This window comes from Argopecten irradians, chromosome 1 (assembly GCF_041381155.1).
Source record: "Argopecten irradians isolate NY chromosome 1, Ai_NY, whole genome shotgun sequence".
In the NCBI taxonomy this organism is placed as follows: domain Eukaryota; kingdom Metazoa; phylum Mollusca; class Bivalvia; order Pectinida; family Pectinidae; genus Argopecten; species Argopecten irradians.
Genome location: NC_091134.1, coordinates 25,586,088 through 25,607,821, shown reverse-complemented (window position 1 = coordinate 25,607,821; position 21,734 = coordinate 25,586,088). Strand labels below are relative to the sequence as shown.

Sequence of the window (21,734 nt, the reverse complement as noted above, 5' to 3'; positions counted from 1 at the left end):
TCATTAGGTTTACTGATACAAATAATTGGTGATTTATGTGCAAAATTAGTCATTAGGTTTACAGAAAAATCTTTGGTCATTTAAGCTGTGGACATGACCCGGCCTGTCCATGGAGATTTACGTTGAAGATTACGCGGTATAAGTAAGGGCGACACACTTCACACTGTAGTTTTACCTGTGTCTAATTACAATGAAGCACCTTTGTAGTAGATGTAGTGTTATTGTGACCGAGATTATCCACAATAGGGACAATAGACTGCCATTGTTGTAAAATAGCAGAACATATGTAAAGACACAATTGTCTATCATCAATGGTGAATGTTTACCCATGTGTAAAATCTGGATCTATAAGAACACTTTATGGCTATACCTCAAACCATAGTATTAGAGGGGACAAATATAGTAATAGGGAAGCTTGTAGTAAATGTACATGTAGCTGAATTGGACTGGGTCGATCATCGATGACCAGCTTGCTCTATCGGTAGAGCCTCTAGCTGGTGATCAGAGATCCTTGGTTCAAACCCAATCCCTGGTCTTGCCACTTTATTTTCTTCTCTCCTTATACAAAACTGGCAAGCTTGCCAACTCCTGTTTCAAGCATTAGAAGTAAACTTTAAAGGGCGAAATACAAACTTGTGAGTAAAGTTTCTTTGGGGTGAAGAGTATAGACTAATAGGAGAAAAGAGAGAGGAATGTAGTGGAATCGGACTGGGTCAGTGACCAGGTAGCTCAATCGGTAGAGCATCCGGCTTGTGTTCATAGGTCCCCGGTTCAAACCTAAGTTTCAGGCCTCTACAATTAATTTCTCCTCTACTGTTAGTTACATATACTCCCATCATTAAACAGCCCTATGATATTTGTGGTAACCTCTACAAATGTTTTATTACAAACTCAGGTCTGTGTTTGAATGCCTATATTATAAAGCTTCTGATTATATATATACTTCCGTATAATTTTGGGAAGAAGTGGCTCGTCAATATTTATATACCCTCACTGCTGACATTCATAATTTTGAAGATAACAGTGCATGCATTTGAATATAATTTTTGTCCTAGAAGGCATTTTGGGGCTAAATTTGGCATTTAATAATCAAGCAATTGAATAATTAATTTGTAACTAATCTAGTAGTTCTTAAAAAGATTAAAACTATCACATTTATTATAATTAGATGACGCATGTAATTAAAATCTTGTTAGGTCAAGTTTATAACACATTAGCATTACAGTTTGATCTAGGTACTGTGTACTAATCACCAAAGTAAAAGAACAATATTATCTACGAATAATTTATAATTACCTGAATCTGACTTCAGCTGGTTTAACTCATCTTTTAGCACTGTATTTTCTTTCTCACTGTCCACCAACTGGAAAAAAAACAGATCAAAATAGATATACATTTGTATGTTCATTTTATCAATTAAACAGCTTAGTTTAAAATATATAGCTGGCTTTTTTAACACGTACTATTAAAACCATTTTTTTCTAGCTAAGTTGTCATTAGGTTGCATGAGGGTCAATGACTGTAATCTGTAAATTTACGGAAGCTTCCAATGCAATGTTATTAGGGCAGTTTTAGTTATACATAAGGTGTATACATATCATTACTTGTATTGTTTTGGTCAAAAAAATGGACTGTCCCTCGACACTCATTACAAGTTTACATGCTGCACAATAAGCTTCAATAATGTAAACAAATATAATAAAGCAAGCTGGCATTGTGTAGTGTTCAGTTACCACAAAATTAATGTTCAGTGTAAGCAGCTCCATTACAGAGTTTAGTTCTAATTCATTCTCATTCTCAACATTGTTTACTGCATACATGATTAGTTGCAAAAGATCTTCTCTCAGTCAGATTTAAACATTTGGATAATGGTATTGCTAATAATAAATGCATTTGTAGTACTAGTTTATTCATAACCGAGCTTCATTTAACCTGCATCTAATGAAATCCAATAACATTCAGTAAACAGTAATTTCAAAACCTATATCTATTGTATTCTTTGTTGAATGATAATCAATACCGCAAACAATAGGATGCATTAACAAAACAAGATAATACAAACCCTGTTCCGTTTAAAACTCATGATTCCGACGAAGATAAATTACTCCCGACAGTTACAACTTGAAGCTACACTTGAGACTATTCCGTGATGTTGACCCTCGTTTTACAGTAAACTTTAAAATCAATAGCAGTTGCTGTGAAGTCTGTTGTGTACCAATATCCGCGTAGTTTACATAGAATTAAACTACACCTTGTATCCAATAAGTTATATTGGTTTGTCAACGACTACAACCTTACAAGGTTATACTCCCAATCACAGAGATACAAACAATTATTTCCATCGATTTTCCCTGACTGAATTGCTGATTATAATGGCTCTGTAAACACGCTTCCTCTCCATTATCAGTACAAAAAATCCAATAGGCTTAAACAGCTACTGATCAACACTGAGCTTGGACTCATAAACAGATGTCTTGAACTCGAAGACAGTTTAATATGCTGACCGCATAGATATGATTTGGTAATCTATGCCAAACTGTTTAAGATTTGATTTCCAAGAAGGATCACTTCATTCCAATCGAATGTTGATGATTGTGTTAATTTACCATTCCATAAGAAAGCTGTAGAATTGCAGATATCTGAAGATGTTCATTTAATCTTCATTAACTGTTCATATTTAGATGCTATTTTGATCAGATATTATAAACTTAATGAACACAATGAACTGTAATAATGCTATACATTTCTTTTGCCATATCCGAAAAGTGAGCCAGATGATGCATAAAATGGTGCTTTCAGAAAAACAAAACTTTTGTCAGCTGTTCCACATATACGACACTGATATATCAGTATACATTGTTAATCCAACAAAAGACATAGAATTCATGACAAGATGAAACCATGATATTCAATCAACACCTGTGTGTCGTTATTGAACTCTCCCATGCCGTGCAGCAAAACCTAAAGGCTAATAAATTATTGAACTGAAAGCAATAGAAAATTTTATCACAAAAATCCTCATTATCTTTGTATGTGGCTGCCTCAAGATCGCCTACCACCTGACAAACTACCTGGCCAGAAGATTTAGCATGAAATATTTCAGTGTAACTTTGATCTGTATGATAAACACCACGATTACGCCTGAAAGTCCTTTATCAATAATTCATCATATTTCAAACACGCTTAGCCTCCAGGATAGTAATTAAGTACAATTAAATGGCTAAGTAGCGTTCGTCTACAACAATTAAAGTAATGTGTTTCAAATTACTCTTTGTTCGTGTGAACATATCCAATGATGGTTTTAAAATAGTCTAAAATTCTTCAAGAAATATTTGGATTTTACCCATGTATGGTATATGTACTGGGGTATAAATTACATTTAAAGACTATTGTGTTGGTTTGAAAGCCAAATCTAATCTCACTAGTATTCAGATATGAACATTGTCAAATTTTGAAATGATAATCATAATATTGTTGAAAAATTAAATTGATGACATTATAATGTAAATGTCTCTCTAACACAGAGTGAACACCTCTAGCAGTAAAAACTACACCAATCTTTTCTGTTGAAATAACATTTAAAATACAAAATGTATACAACCGATCATTATCAAAATTGCAATTGCTTCAATATGATACCTGTAACTCTGAAATGTTACCAGTATTTTAAATTTTCAGATCAATTACACTTTAACAAATAACGTATTTGTAATAATAAATACACCTTCCCCTTCAGGTGCTTGGCTATGCCCCTTCTAAAGATTAATTTAAACTATGAGGATTCAGGGATAAGGAGGAACATAGATGCTTATATATCTTGCCCCAATTTATTGAAACAAACATGAGTCTATTTTTAGATAACTCATTCACCCCTGGAATTTCATAATCAAGTCTTCCACCCTTTTAATTAGAAGAGTTTAAATGTGTATTCAGGGGTAAAACAGTTGAGTTTACAAAGATTGGAGTCTGCTGTTTGGGCACCTATTTATATCACAAGACATTCAATACATGGTTTTCTGCATCTCAATGCGCAAACTAAACAATACCCTTCTATCTTTAATGCCTAGCTAGTATGTTTGATTTAAATAGTGTATTAAAGCAACCTAGCTATATCATATTCAAATATTATGCATGTTGCATAATTAATTAAAACACGATTGGAAATTTTATGGGCCTTCAACTGTTGAATAAAATAATAAGCAGTAACAAGTTTTTCATTTACTTTATTTGATTGTCTTTAAATACACTTATATCTGATTCATTACATAATCCCAGGACGATTGAATTTGTTGGGGTAGAAGTAATACTGTGTAGGAAAATCCTTAATCATGTGATAAACAGATAACCAGTCGATAGCATCTGTGAGTTGGGATCATTTAATGTATTGTTTTCATAATTCAATTCAAAATCAATTGTATAGTATTGTATGTATATTGGACCCCATAGAAATATTTCATTCATAAGATAAAGGTTAAACAAGAACAATATATGATACAGATTTATAGATGACATACATACAGTATGAACTTATTGAAACCTTCAATTAAAATCAGAATAAAAATAATCATGTATTAGTTCCTATTTTGAATGTATTAATTGTTTGAGGAACCTGATACATGTACACAAATACAATTGTACATATACAGCTTATACACATTTACGTATTTGAGGTGTCAAAATTATAAAGATAGGAAGCTCCTAGGTAAGGCTACAACACATTAACCTAGAAAAAGAGATACTTAGCTTAATTAGGTCACATTGATCTCATAAAATGGTACAGATATACAAATCAGTTGGATGTCAGACTTACAATTTATTTGTTGAAATGCCAATGGATATGATAGAAAAATGAAGAAGTTAATTGCGAATCAAACTTAAAGCATATTTTAATTGACAATGGCAAAATTAGAGATACATAAATGTATATCAAGTTATACACATGCATGATTTACCTTATCTTTTGTCTGCATCAATTCATCCTCCAATTTATTATTTTCATCCATCAGTCCATTAATTTCTTCCTCATAGTTTGTTTTCAGTGAACGGATACTCTCCCTTGCTTGGATTAGTTCCTCCTCATGTTCATTTCTTTCCGTTTCAAGAGTCCGTTTTAAAACATCCTCTGCAGGTACTTCCCCATCCGTTATGGCTTCCATGGGAGATAATGTTCTACTCTGCTCAGCTTCCAACTCATCTAAAAGTCGGGCACGCTCAACAAGAAGGAATGCAATCTGTTCACTGGTGGAAACCATCGCAATATCATCCAGACCTTGTTGGATCAACATTTCAGCTGTTTCATTCTGCACAGCTTCCACTATTTAGAAAAATAAAGCAAAATCATGTAAACAAAACCATATGATAAGCATAAAGGATTAGTTTGTTGTTAAACTTGTTTGATGCAGAGTTGTTTTTAATAAGTTTTGATTTATATACAATCTAATGACAAGTGGTGTAATGTTATATTGTGGAGTTGGGATACATTGTTGATGTGAATGTAAGTTAAATCTCTATAAACCTCTAAGAAATCTATTGTTCATAACTTTTATATTACCTAGTATTCATTTATAGCATCAAACATGGATATTAATATCAAACACTTCAAAACAAATACAAATTAATGTTGTTGGTAGTCCTGATGCTTTTAGCCAACCTTAGCAACCCTTTAGGTTAGAAGCAGTTTCATGGTATTAGAGATTTAAAATAAAAATCAATCAAATCAATTATGTGTATCAATCTTTTACCCACCATTTTGATCATGCCTTAGTTGTGCAATGTCTGCCTTTAATTGATCATTCTCAGTTTCTAGTTCTTGGATTAGAGCCTCTCTTTCATCTGACAGATGACGAATATGTTCCACATAGTTTTCCACTTCCTGCATTTCTGCTGTCTGAGCAAGCTTAAGCTTCTCTTCATTTTCAATTGCCGTTTGTAAAGTTGCCTGTAACCAAACAGAAGAAAATTGAAATGACAACAATAAATTTGGACGAATACTTTATTTCAAGGAAAATGAAACCCTTTCACAGAAGATAAATGTAGATTAAACTTTTATTTTGATATACAAAGACATTAGTCAGTAGAATGGTCACCAGATCATGTGTGTTATTAACCTGAAATCACAATTTTGTTAAGCTGAAAGCACAATTGAAATTATACGAAGTTCAAATTATCTCCCCTTGTATTTAATGTTATAGCTTCAGACCAGTTTGTAAGTCATAAAGCCTATTTGATAATTTCATTATTTTAAAGATTCCCTGAGACGTGGTGAAGCTAAACATACATCTGGATATTTTTTGACAAGATTTTTAAACTAAAATTAAACATCAACATACATTTAAGCATATAAATAATGCATTTAAAGGAGATTTATTTTTTTCCTACCTCTAAAATGCTACATGTTACCAATTTTCATTGGAATTATCATACAGATCAATACTTAAAATTTTGACTGCTTTATCCTTTTGTACGATATGTAGATCTGATGCCCCATAGAACCTACAGAAATTAGATTATTAGTTAAATGTAGATTATACCTCCGTGTTCTGGTAAAGTTTCCACACCAGAAGAAGTTTATCCTCATCTGAACAGTCCGGTGACACCCCATCCTCTTCCAGTTTTTGGTCAATTTCCTTTCGGATATCCTCCGGACTTTCCAACTCCTGTCAAGTACAAAACATGTGAATTTTAGTCCCTTTGTATTAGATATGTTTCCCACCTTAGTCAGTAGTTAATTCAGTTCATTAGTTTTGAGAAATTGAGTAAAACTATACATAGTTTATATATACATGCATTCAAAACATTATATGGGTTCTTTCTAAAAGGAATCAATTAGTAATATATTGTTAACAGATAGAACATTCATAAATTAAAAGTATATTAAGCTGACAAAGAAAATTAGACTAAGCTTGGTCATCTTGTATTAGATTATCATTTCTCATCATCAAAGTTCAAGATTGTAAAATTTGAATTTAGTAAATGGTGTACCGGGTATTTATATGTACGATTTATCAATATTATGATAAGAGTAAAAGCTTTTTGGATTCAAATCCTTAACATGTTACACCAAATGTAGTCTGCAGGTGCTCCCTATATATAAATGGTAGAGGCCAGATATGGTTACTCCACATCTAAAATAGACCAGCAGGGCTATTTACTGAATCCCCTTATCTGTCTAGCATCAGTGAAATGACCTTTAATTATGATTAATTGAATCATTATCTTAATGTGCCACGATAATACATGATAGATACTGTATGAATAATTAATTAAAGTGAACCAAATATTGATATTGCCTGGATGGATTCTATGTATAGAAAAAGCTAAGATAGTCCAATACTACATACATGTACAATATCTATATGTACATCGATATCTAACAACTATTATACTAAGCCCATAAATTAGTTTTGATACCAAAGTTATAGGTACAGTTCACATTTTAAAAAGAAATATAAACCAAATTTATTAGTATAATTGTATCATCATGCACCAAGCATTTAGTTAAATGAGTTTGGGAAAAAAGTACCAGCAACATTAATTTTCTTACAGAAAAATCAGATCCTCTTAATATTTAAGTGTTTTAAAGATCTATCTCCTGTTTATCTATTTTTTTAATTACATAATGTGAAACAGAAAGTTTGCATTTAACTTAAATTTACTTTTGTCACTGAAACTGGTTCTTAAATCATGATTAAATATGAAAAAGGATATTAAAGTAGAAGTGGTCATGCAACTTGTCTTTTACTCTGAACACAAATAACATTCACTGTATTGGTTACCCGCGGGTAATTGTAAACAGACAAATTGTTTATCATGGGCATGTAATGTGATAGATCTAGGTTCATTTTGCAGATTCAAAGCTGACAACACATATAATGGTGGTTCAAAGCATTTCTTACGAAACAGAGCAAAAGACTGGTTTGCACTGTTGTATAGATTTGACCTTAGACAAGTCTTACTCACAATTTACCAAAATCCATTGCTCTTTTCTGGAAAATATGCCTGATTTTAAACATGATACATGTATACACAGTATACAGTGTTTGGTATTTAAGCTACCAGTCAAATCCACCTCACACATTGAGTACTGTTTTAGGTTGAAATGGAAGTAAGTATAGGCAATGCAATAGAGTAAAATGAAATACCACCCATAAAATGTTGTACTAATACACTGGCTTATCTCTCTGAGATCAGTAAACAAACTACCGATCATTCTATTATGTCAGGTAAATGTCTGACTCCAGCGTGTAATGATTAACATACACAAAGGTATAACTGTCTACGTAAGGTTCTGACAGCTTGTTCAACGATTTATTTTAAATCCATCACTCATTTAATTCTCGCAAAGAAATACCAAATTGCCAAAGCTAGTGTTTCTTGTAAAATCTGAGCTTGTTCACCACTTTTTTTTCTAAACACACCAAGTTGATTGATGAAAAGCAATGATAAAAATTAATGTTGTCCGCAATACTATAATAGCCCAACAAGAATAGTTATGGGTAATTATAAATATGGAAACGTTGACAGATTTTTTCACTGCTAAGTGTGAAGCATGCAGTAACACCAATCAATTTCCAAACAAAACCAGGTAATATATTCAGTTCTTACAAACAAAACATGATAAATTCTGATGAGGCGCTAATTGACTTTTCACATTCAAAGCATGTAGTATTAATGCCATTACCATTCATCACACCATTAATAATAGTGTGATGAATGGTTTCAAATCAAAATGTTTTAGATCAGATTAAATTTTAAAATTTCCCATCAATCAACATTTAAAAAGTCTAAAGTGCCAGGTTTAATTGCAGGGCTATCAGCTGACTTTTAACATTTAGTCATTGTAAATGTCAAATCTGAAGGTTAACACACCATTTTGTATAAATAGGGAGTCAAAGTCCTGTTAATGATATAAAGGCTTCCATAACCAAAGCATTTAAGTCATATCCGTAAATATCTTCCAGTACTGAATAAAGTACTTTGATGGACAAGTCACTACAGAGATCCTCTTCAATATACTGTTAGCTAGTACATATTATTAATGGTCCCATCAGTCTGTATAGGAAATTTCTTTTACTTTATCAATAAGCTTTAAGTTGTAAGGAGATTAATTACCATTTTCCTAATCATTAGTATCAAGAAAGCCTGCAGGGTTTTTCTCTATAATTTTTCATGTCTTTGAAGGAAAGAAAATTTGAGTTCTTGATAAAAACATTATTTCTGTTCAAAATATTAAATGATCATATAGCAGTATAACAATTAGCAAGTGTCCAAGTAACAATAATCAGGGAAAAAAAATCCTATTACTGATATTCTACAAGTATAAGCTTCAAGGAATTCAAAATTCTAGTTGTCTATACCCATGCACTAAAATATACAAGTCTTTTGGCAATCAAATGCAGTTAGCCACATATCACTACAAGTCAACAAGATAGCATACAATAGATAAATTCTACATTTTTATTTCTTTTTCACATGCATGCTTTATGCAAAGGCCAAATCAATTACGTCAATGACATTAAAATCAAACTGAGTCATTATAAAAGTGTGATGATTTAAACTCATTGTACAAAAGTTTAAGACATGGAACCTGCTACTTCAAAGTTGACCAAACTGTCCATGGTGACTTTCTTAGGTAGAATATCCTAAACATGGACATACATTAAGGTTGAGGCATTGGTTTGACTGGTAGCTGGATAAGATTCGAGACAGAGTGGCTCTATTTACATTTCTACCGACCTGTCACCACTATTACTCTGACTGGGATTAGCTATAGGGATGAGAGGGGCCACTTAATCATGCTGAAAGCTTTAATACGGACAGCAATCAGTTTCGCACACCCTAACATAATGAATAGAGAATTGTGATTTACCTGAAAGGTGTTCTTAATGCTAACAACAACAATTTTACCTCCTTTACGCGAGAATTTCAACAGCTATTAGTAATATACTCATAATAACCCTTTGGTGACAGCGATAAGCCGGTACACAAAGACTTCAGCCTACCTTATATAACTCACCATTATACTGATAGACTGACTGAATTACATGGTGTAGGAAAAACCAGAGTTTACAGGGAAAATGTTAGGTCAACTTAAACCATTTCAAAATCTGTCAAATTGAGAAAAAACTGAAGGACCATGACAATTACCGTATTCGTCTTAATTAGCACATTTCCCCTCTTCTGGAGGAGGAGTTCAAGTTATATACATGTACCTTAAACTCGTTTAAAGTTCATACCAGTGCAATTTTCCCAGATTACTTTTTGGGGCTGAAAATGCTGGAAAATTACTTCCCTTAGTGTAATTTATGCATCAAAAATATCAGTAAGAAACGATGTCCAGGAAGTCCCAAAAGTGAAGATTTATTTGCAATGAAGATTGGTATCACGAAAAACAACCATATTTTCTTTTAAAATGCACCGTGTTTGTTTTCATTAAACAGCAACATCTGTCAAAAAGTGCCATACTACATGTATATGATATGGTCTAGGGAAGCCCTGCATGTGCACATGTAAATGCCATCCATCTCATGGATTGAAACATGTTTTACAACCGTGTGATGCTTTTATCACATTGGCATTGTAATAAAAAATATACTTATACTTTACATTTCAGTGCTAAACGATTCAAATATATTTACTCAAGTTATACCATGCAATGGCTATTTATTATTTAAGGAATCTTTTTAGGAATAGCTAAAGGGACATGAACCTTAAATAAGTTGTTCTGTATGCTTAGATATGGTTTTCAGATGTTTATTGAATATTTTATTACAATGATTGGTTATCTAAAACGACAGGAAAACATGGGGAATAGTCAATACCTACCTTAAAAAGGATAAAAATAGACCGTCATATTCTATTTTTGGAACACAAAACGAAAGCTGGCCGAAAGCGAGGTTATAATGAACAACAAACTTGCTGACATGACAAGGAATATTCGTTTTTCCACATTTTAAAATTATTTTCTAATTTACGATGGTTGACAAATGAAGTTTAAGCCATATTTGTTATAAAACAATTTGTATTTAGCGTAAGAATTATAAGTCAAAAGTAAAACGAGACTTTTCATTCGACAGGGCACCGCGAAGTGAGGTTCCTGACTTATTGCACATATGTACATCACACAAGTATAAAGTGGGGAGTTGCTCCCGTCTCTTGCATTTCATCGATCCATTTATATTTACCTACTTTCCAAATCGTGCACGTAACCGACTCTTGACGTACACTGTTTTCTATCAGAATTCATTTGTGTTCGTTTCACCAACGTTTTTGACCCACCATTTTGTTTACGTTTGTGCAGTACTGCATTGTAGGAGGTCACTAAAGTTCAACACTACTATACTATCGTAACAAAATTCGACCGGGTCGGTTCAAAATACAGAAAGATGGAATTTCCATTATAATTATTTTATTTGACACATTTGCACAATAACTAATATATATTACTTAGTAAGGTATCTGACACGTCTTAAATATGTATTTTACTCAAATTTACATGGTTTATTTAGGTTCATGTCCCTTTAAAGCTTATTTCCATACATTTCATTTTTGATCATGAATGACTCATTCTAATAAAGCTGGAAAGATTAATCAAGCAAAAATATTCTATGTGTCCATTTAAATATTTAATTTATTGATCAGATTAATATTGGATTTCACTAACAGCTATATTTACAACTATTATCATTACAAGCAATATGTACAGACTTGCTTGTTTGAATATAAACATATTTAGTAAATTTATGACCATATATTTTTATTATTTTACTGTTTTATGAGTACTCTTAAATAATTTTGTTTACCCAATGTTCAGAAGATAAATATTGTATAAAGAGTAAGTATTATGCAAAGAATTTGTTTTGAAAGTTACATACATTCTTGAAGTTTATTTTACATTGATCATCACAAACCTGGCATCTTTCCATGCATTTTCAATTTGTCACAGGACATATACCATAAATTCTGGTACAAACTAACATCTCACAGTAATACATTACACATTTATGTACATAAACGTTATAGCTAACCACACTTGCACAAATTTAATTGTAAAAAGATACAGAATCTGAATAAATATTATCTGTAAAATTTTCAATGTTATTTGCCGACTAATTGAATGCAAATATCATTTACATAATATGAACTTCTTCATCTGTTTCTGTATTAATGAGGCAGTTTAAGAAGTTGATATACAGTTGAGTATAAGTAGAGTACAGTCAGATATAGGTCATACTGTTTTCTATCAAATATGCACCCACATCCCTATAATAGACTAAAAGTGTCCCTCTTCTTTTTGAGACCTTAACTTCACTTATACCTTATGCAGCCTATAAATATGAAAACTGTGTAGGTTTCTTTTTTTTCTAAAATTCATTTTGCAAATCCATCAGTTGCTTACTTTATGCAATAATTTTATGAAAGGTCTAGATACAAGTTTGGTTCCTTTATGCACCCCTTTATTAGTTTCAATTTTTAACTGTTCTGTGTGTTTATTGGGTTGAATATGGTATACATTATTGTACATATAGTACAACCACTATAAGTGAATTCCTCAAGAAATGAATGTAAGGATTATATATTTCAAATAGAGCCAGTCATTACATCCCTGTAGCTTTACTTGTGTTATATACTTGCTATATACTTGTACATTATCTAGGACATTGACAACTACATGTATACATTTTTATCTATTTTCTACTTTTTATCCTAAATATAATTTCTTCTTAAAAATATAAAGATAAAATACAAGCATGAGTATTGGTCACATTTTTATAATATAATATGCTGTTGGAATAAAAACAAAGATATAGAATATAAGATGTTCATGTACTGTACATTTTTGGGCATGTACAATTACATGTTCTAATTTCACCAAAAGACACCAATTTGGCAAAGAGTCAGAAATACAAAATTACATTTTATATAGACTATTAGTTAGCTGTATAGCTGGAACAGTTTGCAATGAATGGTGATGGGTCGATAGTGCAATGGGTATTGTTAGAGTCCATTGATAAAAGCATGTGTGTTCTTGCTTTATATCTGCCTTAACACTTTCAGCTCTCAGATTAGGCAGACACGGGGAGTGTTTACAATGGCTACTTAATCGATTAGGGCGCAGATATTACCGGTTTATTTCCAACCTAGTTAGTCCGAGTTCCGTGAGTAGAACATATCAATACATGTTTGGACAGCGTAAAGAGATAGCCAATTTAGCAATTTCCTACAAGACTAATAAAGCGGTAGCAAAATTATGAGCTGACACGAATTCATATAACGTCTGCCATATCTGGAGAACACGGACAGACGTTAAATCAATATTAGCCTTTGCTTTATTTATGTTGGCGCTCATTGCTTTATCAATCATGCATGACACATCAGTATTGTTTGATAGGTGTGAAAACATCTTCGACACGTAACGTCAACTTACCATCGCTTCAGGTGTATCTGGCGATGCCATTCTTCTGCTTTACACAAAAATCCAAAGAAACTTAATAAATTAGGATCACCATTATGTCCGGAGTTATGGTAGCACCATACTGCGCGCTATGCGCATCTTTTAACGCGAAATGCTGTCCACGAGCCCAGGTGCGCCGCCGGAGGTCGCCATTTTCAAACAATCTAGTATCCAATAGAATTCATACGCACTTCCGCCTGGACTATAATTGATAGAATATAGTTCCAGAACTATTTTTAAAATTACATAGAACTGCACATATTTTCAGAAAGTGTATATCTAATTTTATGCGGAATACTCATGTGATGTATCGAGGTAACGAAGTAATGTATCCATCAGACTTGATGATACTATTTTAATTCTAATCAATTAGGAGGTGCAAGGTGCCCGGAGTTTCCTCCCTTGGTACTCATTTCTCTTACAATAAGTTGGTTCATGTAGAAAATGCAATGTGTTTGAAAGCGTAATTTCATGTTTAAACTATTTTCTAATTAAATTTACCTTGATAATCTTGTTCTTTATAAGTTTCTGCTATAATAGACACAATAAGAAAAAAATAAAAACGAGAAAAATAATATTCTAATAAACTACTAGTTCAATGGCTTTTCGTGTGAAGGTTAACATCATACATGCACATTCTATATCAAAATGTTCAGTAGGCAACTCTCTTTCAAAAAAAAAAAAGAAAAAAAAATGATGGTGTCAATCTTTTTGGCCATATGGAGAGGTCAAGGAAGAGTCAAAGAATTGTGGTTTATAAGCTGAAATATGGCCAAAAAAAGAAAAAAAAAAGAGAGAAAAAAACTTGAGGGAGTGAGATTATGTTTTGACTTTTAGAACACTTAACTTGATTTTTCTTATTCAATTTATGTCATATGTTTAATAAAATCAATAAAAACTTTTTTGTTAGCTCACGATCTGATATTTTTTGAAAATGTCACATGGAGTTAAGGTCAAAGGTCATACTAGCTAGTATCTCTCATACCTCAAAATTGTGACATCAATTGTTGCATATATTACGGCAAAATATTGAAAATTAGGTGCCAAATGTACAAAAATTATATTACATGTGGATGATAGCCCCATTAAAGGCGAATTATTTAAAGAAAAAATAGTAATAAATTAACCCCCTAGCAACTGATTTTATACCTTAGATTCGCACCCGTCAACAATGGTTGGAAAATGACAGGAAATGGAACTCTAGTGCCTGTGATGACATTGTGTGCCGCTGCACCCGACGGGATACATGCATATTTAATGTTGTTATCATTATGATAATGTGTAATTTATACATAACTGGCATGTCGATTTTCTAAAAAGAGTTTCAAATATTTGACAGATGGGAAAAATACGACACAAATCATATAGTTCCAGTTTCTGATAAAATAATCCAAAATAATCCTTATAAAAATGTTTTCCAGAACTCATTTCTCTAAACATATATCCTCTTGCTAACTTATTTGTGCCGATGCAAAAAGAATAAAAGGTATTTTACTTTTAAACTTGAGTTTCTGGTTACCAAAGCCTCATTATTGCATATTTGACCACGAGGACTTTGACCCCTAATTTTGATCCTACCCCATTGAACAATTGACGCTCCATTTACAGATATTGTTAAATGTTATTTATACCAGTGAAACTGAATTGAAATTATGGCAACAAAAAGGTTCCTTCATTTTTTATATGTCCACGGTAATCGCTATTGAATTATATGATATGTCGAATTATAAACATACATATATAAGTTACAGTATTTGCCGAAGTTTGAACATATTTTATCCAACAACTAATGAGTTATATAGGCCATTTTACAACACTTATGTATAGTGACCAGGTTACCATGGTAGCAATACCTTTCACCATTACTGTGATGTTGGCCCAGTATTTCAGGAGTTGTCCGGAGTTATGTTGTTTGTTGTCGTTTGTTTTTCTTTCTACAAAAGACCTGGGTGTATATTGACCTCGTTACCATGGCATCCAGCACAACGGTAAACGAAAACGTGCGTGCACATCTACACATGGTCCTCAACATATGAATTTTATTCAGCAGTTAAAAGGGAATTATTTGAAAATATTTTTCTTTTGATTAACAAATAGACAGATAGGCAAGTCTATAACCCCCATCCCTTGCCACTGAACTCTTCCTTGCGCGGGATGTGGTAGGGGTGTAGCAATGTTTTGATTTTATTATATTTTCAAAAGGCATTCTTGATCATTCTGAAGTTTGTTAATGTTTGAACGAACATGAAACATTTATGAAACCATTTTGGGAAAAGACCGATTTCTTACTATTTATTAACTATTTATATGTATATTATCTACATGTATCTAACTTGCCCCCAGTTTTCCATAGAAATGACAAAAATGACTTTTTGGCGATATTTTGACAAAATTTTATCTAAAAGTATTATAACGCATTTCGCTACACATAAAAAGCATACTTAATGCTAAAATAATAGGAATAAAAAGGTGATCTACTTTTAAACTTGAAGCTCTTGTTGCCAAATGAGGTATTATTGCATATTTGACCATATGACTTTTGACTCCTGAACATTTTGGTTGATGGTGTCACGCTCCGTTAATAAATGGCCACGGAACCAACCTGAACCCGACAAAAGCCATCGGACAATACACGTAGAGCTAGGACGCGAAGAGATAAATTATGTTCACATGTTATTAGTGACTCACAACGCACTTCATCCTCCATAAGCAATAATACACCCCACATAGTTCCCGGTTTGATAAGATTATGATACCATCGCTATAAAATCCAATGATAATTAATATCTTATTCTCATAAAACAATATAACATACATTATAACAAAATTTTTATGTACTTGATTCAGCAGGTCGACATAGGTTTGTTCAATTTACATTAAAATAATTCTGTAGTCAATTTTGATATAACTTCATCTTGACTTGTAAACATGATCGAAAAAGTATTGAATATAATTCAATGTGTCTTGCCTTTCATTAGATTATTAAACAATGTCATGTACTTTTTAATGATCCCATTCATCATGAATAAATTACAGTATAAATGACTCGCACACAAAGTTCGCTTAAAACACAGTTTATTGAAACAAAACGATTTACTGGATACTGGGTTTGATGCATTTATATATATACATATATAGCCCACTTCAAGTTCAACCCTAATCTTCCTTGCAATATGTAGTATTTGCAAATTATTGCGAGTTATCTGCCCTTGGCGTGAATATTGATTTTTACATAATTTACTCTTAAATGGCGATATGACGTTTCGCTGACAAACACAATGATACATAATTACAACATAACTATCAAAACGCAAGCGCCTACCCACAAGGACAAACAACTCTGCAAAAATTATACGAGAAAATATCATTTACTATTCAAGCATTTTGTAAATGTTACTAGCTTAAGATATTGAATTGTTACGGAATTGAAGCAACCGGATATATACATGTGTCAACTGAATTGTACATAAATCGTGCTTCTGGTATGACGGCATCACACAGAAAAAGCGACAAAATAACACGTTCATTATACATGGCAATCAGATGCAACATATATGCAATTAATGTGGTGGGTTTTTTTTACTTTAGAATATATTGATGAAATCACGTGTATTCTTCAAAAACAAGTTTCCTTAAAATCAATGCTTAGTTCATATTGGTCATATAACTTTATATAAACAAACCGAATATGAAGGCTACAACAACCATGTTTACAACAATCATGCTCCTTCAATCGTAACAACTACATATTTTAATTTCATTTCCAAGAACATTTTATTTCAATCTTTGAAAAAATTCGAACAGGAAAAGCCTGTGTAAATTCTCTCTATATATTTGATACCAATCATGGCTATTAAAATAACAACCAAATGGCTATTGATATAACAATCAAGGTTACTGAATCTTAACAACCCAATGGCTACTTAATATAACAATCAAGATCACTATATCTTAACAACCCAATGGCTACTTAATATAACAATCAAGATTACTAAATCTTAACAACCCAATGGCTACTTAATATAACAATCAAGATTACTAAATCTTAACAACCCAATGGCTACTTAATATAACAATCAAGATTACTAAATCTTAACAACCCAATGGCTACTTAATATAACAATCAAGATTACTAAATCTTAACAACCCAATGGCTACTAAATATAACAATCAAGATTACTAAATCTTAACAACCCAATGGCTATTAATATAACAATCAAGATTACTAAATCTTAACAACCCAATGGCTACTTAATATAACAATCAAGATTACTAAATCTTAACAACCCAATGGCTACTTAATATAACAATCAAGATTACTAAATCTTAACAACCCAATGGCTATTAATATAACAATCAAGATACACTAAATCTTAACAACCCAATGGCTACTTAATATAACAATCAAGATTACTAAATCTTAACAACCAATGGCTACAATAACAATCAAGATATAAATCTTAACAACCCAATGGCTACTTAATATAACAATCAAGTTACTAAATCTTAACAACCCAATGGCTACTAATATAACAATCAAGATTACTAAATCTTAACAACCCAATGGCTACTTAATATACAATAAGATTACTAAATCTTAACAACCAATGCTATATATAACAATTAGATTACTAAATCTTAACAACCCAATGGCTACTTAATATAACAATCAAGATTACTAAATCTTAACAACCCAATGGCTACTAAATAACAATCAGGCTATTAAAATAACAACCCAATGGCTACTTAATATAACAATCAAGATTACTAAATCTTAACAACCCAATGGCTACTTAATATAACAATCAAGATTACTAAATCTTAACAACCCAATGGCTATTAATATAACAATCAAGATTACTAAATCTTAACAACCCAATGGCTACTTAATATAACAATCAAGATTACTAAATCTTAACAACCCAATGGCTACTTAATATAACAATCAAGGTTACTTAATCTTAACAACCCAATGGCTATTAATATAACAATCAAGATTACTAAATCTTAACAACCCAATGGCTATTAATATAACAATCAAGATTACTAAATCTTAACAACCCAATGGCTACTAAATATAACAATCAAGATCACTATATCTTAACAACCCAATGGCTACTTAATATAACAATCAAGATCACTATATCTTAACAACCCAATGGCTACTAAATATAACAATCAAGATTACTAAATCTTAACAACCCAATGGCTACTTAATATAACAATCAAGATCACTATATCTTAACAACCCAATGGCTATTAATATAACAATCAAGATTACTAAATCTTAACAACCCAATGGCTACTTAATATAACAATCAAGATTACTATATCTTAACAACCCAATGGCTATTAATATAACAATCAAGATTACTAAATCTTAACAACCCAATGACGACGGTCATGTTCATTTAGCCAAACCTATTTTGTATGTGCATAGTACATAGTTATCTGCCCTTGCAGTACGATATTGTTTATGAAGTCATCTAGACATGGGTTGAGCGTAATGTCACAATTTTATGAGAAAACGCCATGAATTTTGCTCATTAGGCAGGTAACTCTGTAATAATATGCAAAAACGGAAAATCATAGATATAATTATTTGATACTTGTTGCTAATTATGACATAACAATGGGTTTTTTTTTACCAAAAACAATTTTTATCAATATATTTTTTACAATAGCCTTACGTCGAGAACACAGCTATCCATCTGATATATGTAATGTTTGTTCCATTACAACATTTGGTCAGAAATGTCGTCCCCTTGTCTGACTACTGATACCTCCTCCTCTAATGTGCTGATAGACGACACCCGGTTAAAGCTAGACCCACTGAGCTTTCTCTGTCTTTGACCTTCTTTGTCTGACCTTGAACTGTCCTCGTCCTCGTTCTGGCGTCTCGTGTGGATGGTGATGATGACTGTGGCGATGACTAGTGATAAAGACACCAATAATAAGGCAAATGCGGTAATGTCCAGGTAGTATAGACACGTGGTACCGACACTAACACCTGTAATTAATCATAAAGCTTTGGAAATTATTCATAGAAATGTATGGATAGCGCGAAAAATACTTAAATAAGATTACCACTTGAGCAAGCTCTACGACTTTGTATCATTATGAATATACATTACGACAGTTTTTTCTAAAATTAATTAGGGCCAGCCCATTTTGATATAAGTTTTCAAATCATAATGAAATATATTGTTTCGTTGTGTGAGTTGATAAAATGCAATGAACCACTAGAACACAATTCTCTCTATGCCAATTTTCAATCGCGATAAAGATATACTTTCATACTTTCACAACGAAGGAGGGATGTTTTAAAGGTTACCAATTGTTTTTCAACATACATTTTATAACTTATCGTTTGAAAGTTTCAGCAGCCGCCGTTTATTTAAATGTTTTCGGGACTGTTTGTTAACGGGACAACATTTTTATCATTTTTGTTTCTTACACTATAACACTAATCATCCGGCTAATTTCAGCTAAGTAATTGCATTTGATATGAAGCCTGCAGACTTGTTTTCATTGAAAAATTCACTTTATTTGTCCCAGCTTTGTATATCAGACGAAACTGCTATACAGAAAACTTATTTTTCTGAAATATCTTGTTCAATTGTGTTTTCAAAAGTTTGAATAAATGCAGTGTTGTTTGCAATTTATCCCCATTTTGCGCAGTTTGCGAATTTAGTATTATTATTTCAAGGTATTAATTATATTTATTTACATACCTGGCAAACTGTTTTCACAAGGATCGACTGTACTAATAGCTGTCGGACACTGCTCCTTCTTGTAGAGATAGGCTTTCTTATCTGTAATATATATGATGAACAGCTCATTTATGGTAAATTGCTAAATGTTTGACATTTTGGTGATCAGGTCCCGATTTCTCGAATCAAAGTTAAGTCCAAAGTTTTTTTATAAGTTACATAAGGAGAGACTTAAGTCTGCACTTTTGTTTCGAGAAATATGAGGCAGGACGCGTTTACTGATGCACTGGTTTGTTTTGTTTTTGCTTTACATTTTTGAGACTGTCTTGATCATTCAATTCTATATTATGATAAGTTGGCGGAGAACAACCGCTACCCGGTGTTCAATATTGATAGGTGTGCTTTAACATGCACATGACTTTTATTAATGTTTATACTTACTTGTGTAGGTACTCGGTGAGTTACATATCACTGGTCCTCGAATTGTTATGTTGTTGGTCTGACAGTGATCAAGAAACCATAGGTTGTCGCACGAACACTCAAGGTCGATTCCCTCAATGCTCAGAGTTTGTAGACCCAGTAAGCTTGATAACATGTTTTCAGGGAGAGAGGTAAACAGATTATGACGTAATGATAAGGAGATGAGCTTTACGGACACCTGAAACATGTCGGTTTGTAACGTCTCTACATTTGCGTTGTCTATTACGATGTTTGTCACATTCTCAAGCGCGTACAAAATTCCGTTCGGAAGCACTTTATTGTCTAGTTTCGACGTTAACAGAAATGTACCTAGGGGGTTCGGGACAGCCAAAGGACCAATATTCAGCCCTTTAAAAGCGTCATAACCCATATCGCCGATTGCACCACCTTCTAAACCAAAATAGTTCACGTCACCGAAGTCCTGTAGGGCTTCATCTGGCATTGCAATTACTTCACAGTTCTGTATACGGACGTTCTGGAAGTAACCAAGGCCAGTAAATGTACCAGCATGGTAGATCAACATCCCTCCCTGATAGCATCGTATGGTAAAGGTAGGCACGGAATTAGGGTCAAATGATGACGTGTTGATGGCGCCAAACCCCGAGAAAGTTGCTGTGGGATTTGTTGCTGGAAGGTTTCCGTTGACGTCAACAAGGGAGAGACTTTGGGGCACGTTATCGAAATCTGATAGAGTGAGAGGAAGTGTCCAGCTCCTGGCCGAACACTCGTACTTCAGTTCAGTGGAATAATACGTACATCCCATAGGGTCTCCACTCACCGTACATAGGACCAACACTATCACGTATACGTTCAAAGTCATTGTCATGACTAAAACTTCACACCATTTTGATTATTTTCTAATTCGTGTTTAGCCATGCCTTCCTCCTGTGATCTCAACATCTTCGAGCTTTATGCATGAATATATCCCTATAACACAGCAGTATTCATAGGACATTAGTTAATGTAAAATATAGCCCATTTTCATGACATTCCCGAACACTCAGCAATAAAGGAACGTTCAGAGTCCATTGCAGAAATAGGTGAACCCGTGGAGAAAATTTAATTACCGGTTAAAGCACTACGTTGTT

The 21,734-nt window shown here is 32.7% G+C and overlaps 2 protein-coding genes across 10 annotated transcripts in view; both read right to left on the bottom strand.

Moving 5' to 3' along the window:
- LOC138321897 (myosin heavy chain, skeletal muscle-like) overlaps positions 1-13,611 on the bottom strand; it is a 52,742-nt gene extending 39,131 nt beyond the window's left edge. For 8 of the 9 annotated variants that reach the window (XM_069265917.1, XM_069265950.1, XM_069265958.1 and 5 more), the window contains exons 1-5: positions 13,427-13,611; positions 6,531-6,656; positions 5,746-5,938; positions 4,953-5,314; positions 1,297-1,363 (exon numbers count right to left, since the gene is read on the bottom strand). In XM_069265917.1, coding sequence (XP_069122018.1) covers positions 1,297-1,363; positions 4,953-5,314; positions 5,746-5,938; positions 6,531-6,656; positions 13,427-13,456 — 778 coding nt within the window. In that variant the 5' untranslated portion in view covers positions 13,457-13,611. Of the gene's footprint in view, positions 1-1,296; positions 1,364-2,062; positions 2,972-4,952; positions 5,315-5,745; positions 5,939-6,530; positions 6,657-13,426 lie in introns of those variants that run through there. The other variant, XM_069265983.1, reaches the window with a different exon arrangement.
- Positions 13,612-18,281: 4,670 nt separating this feature from the next.
- LOC138310166 (uncharacterized) lies at positions 18,282-21,734 on the bottom strand. The gene is made up of 3 exons (XM_069251290.1): positions 20,608-21,734; positions 20,188-20,268; positions 18,282-19,463 (listed from the first exon to the last, which is right to left on the bottom strand). The coding sequence occupies exons 1-3, from the start codon at positions 21,470-21,472 to the stop codon at positions 19,189-19,191; spliced, it is 1,221 nt and encodes a 406-aa protein (XP_069107391.1). The 5' UTR covers positions 21,473-21,734; the 3' UTR covers positions 18,282-19,188.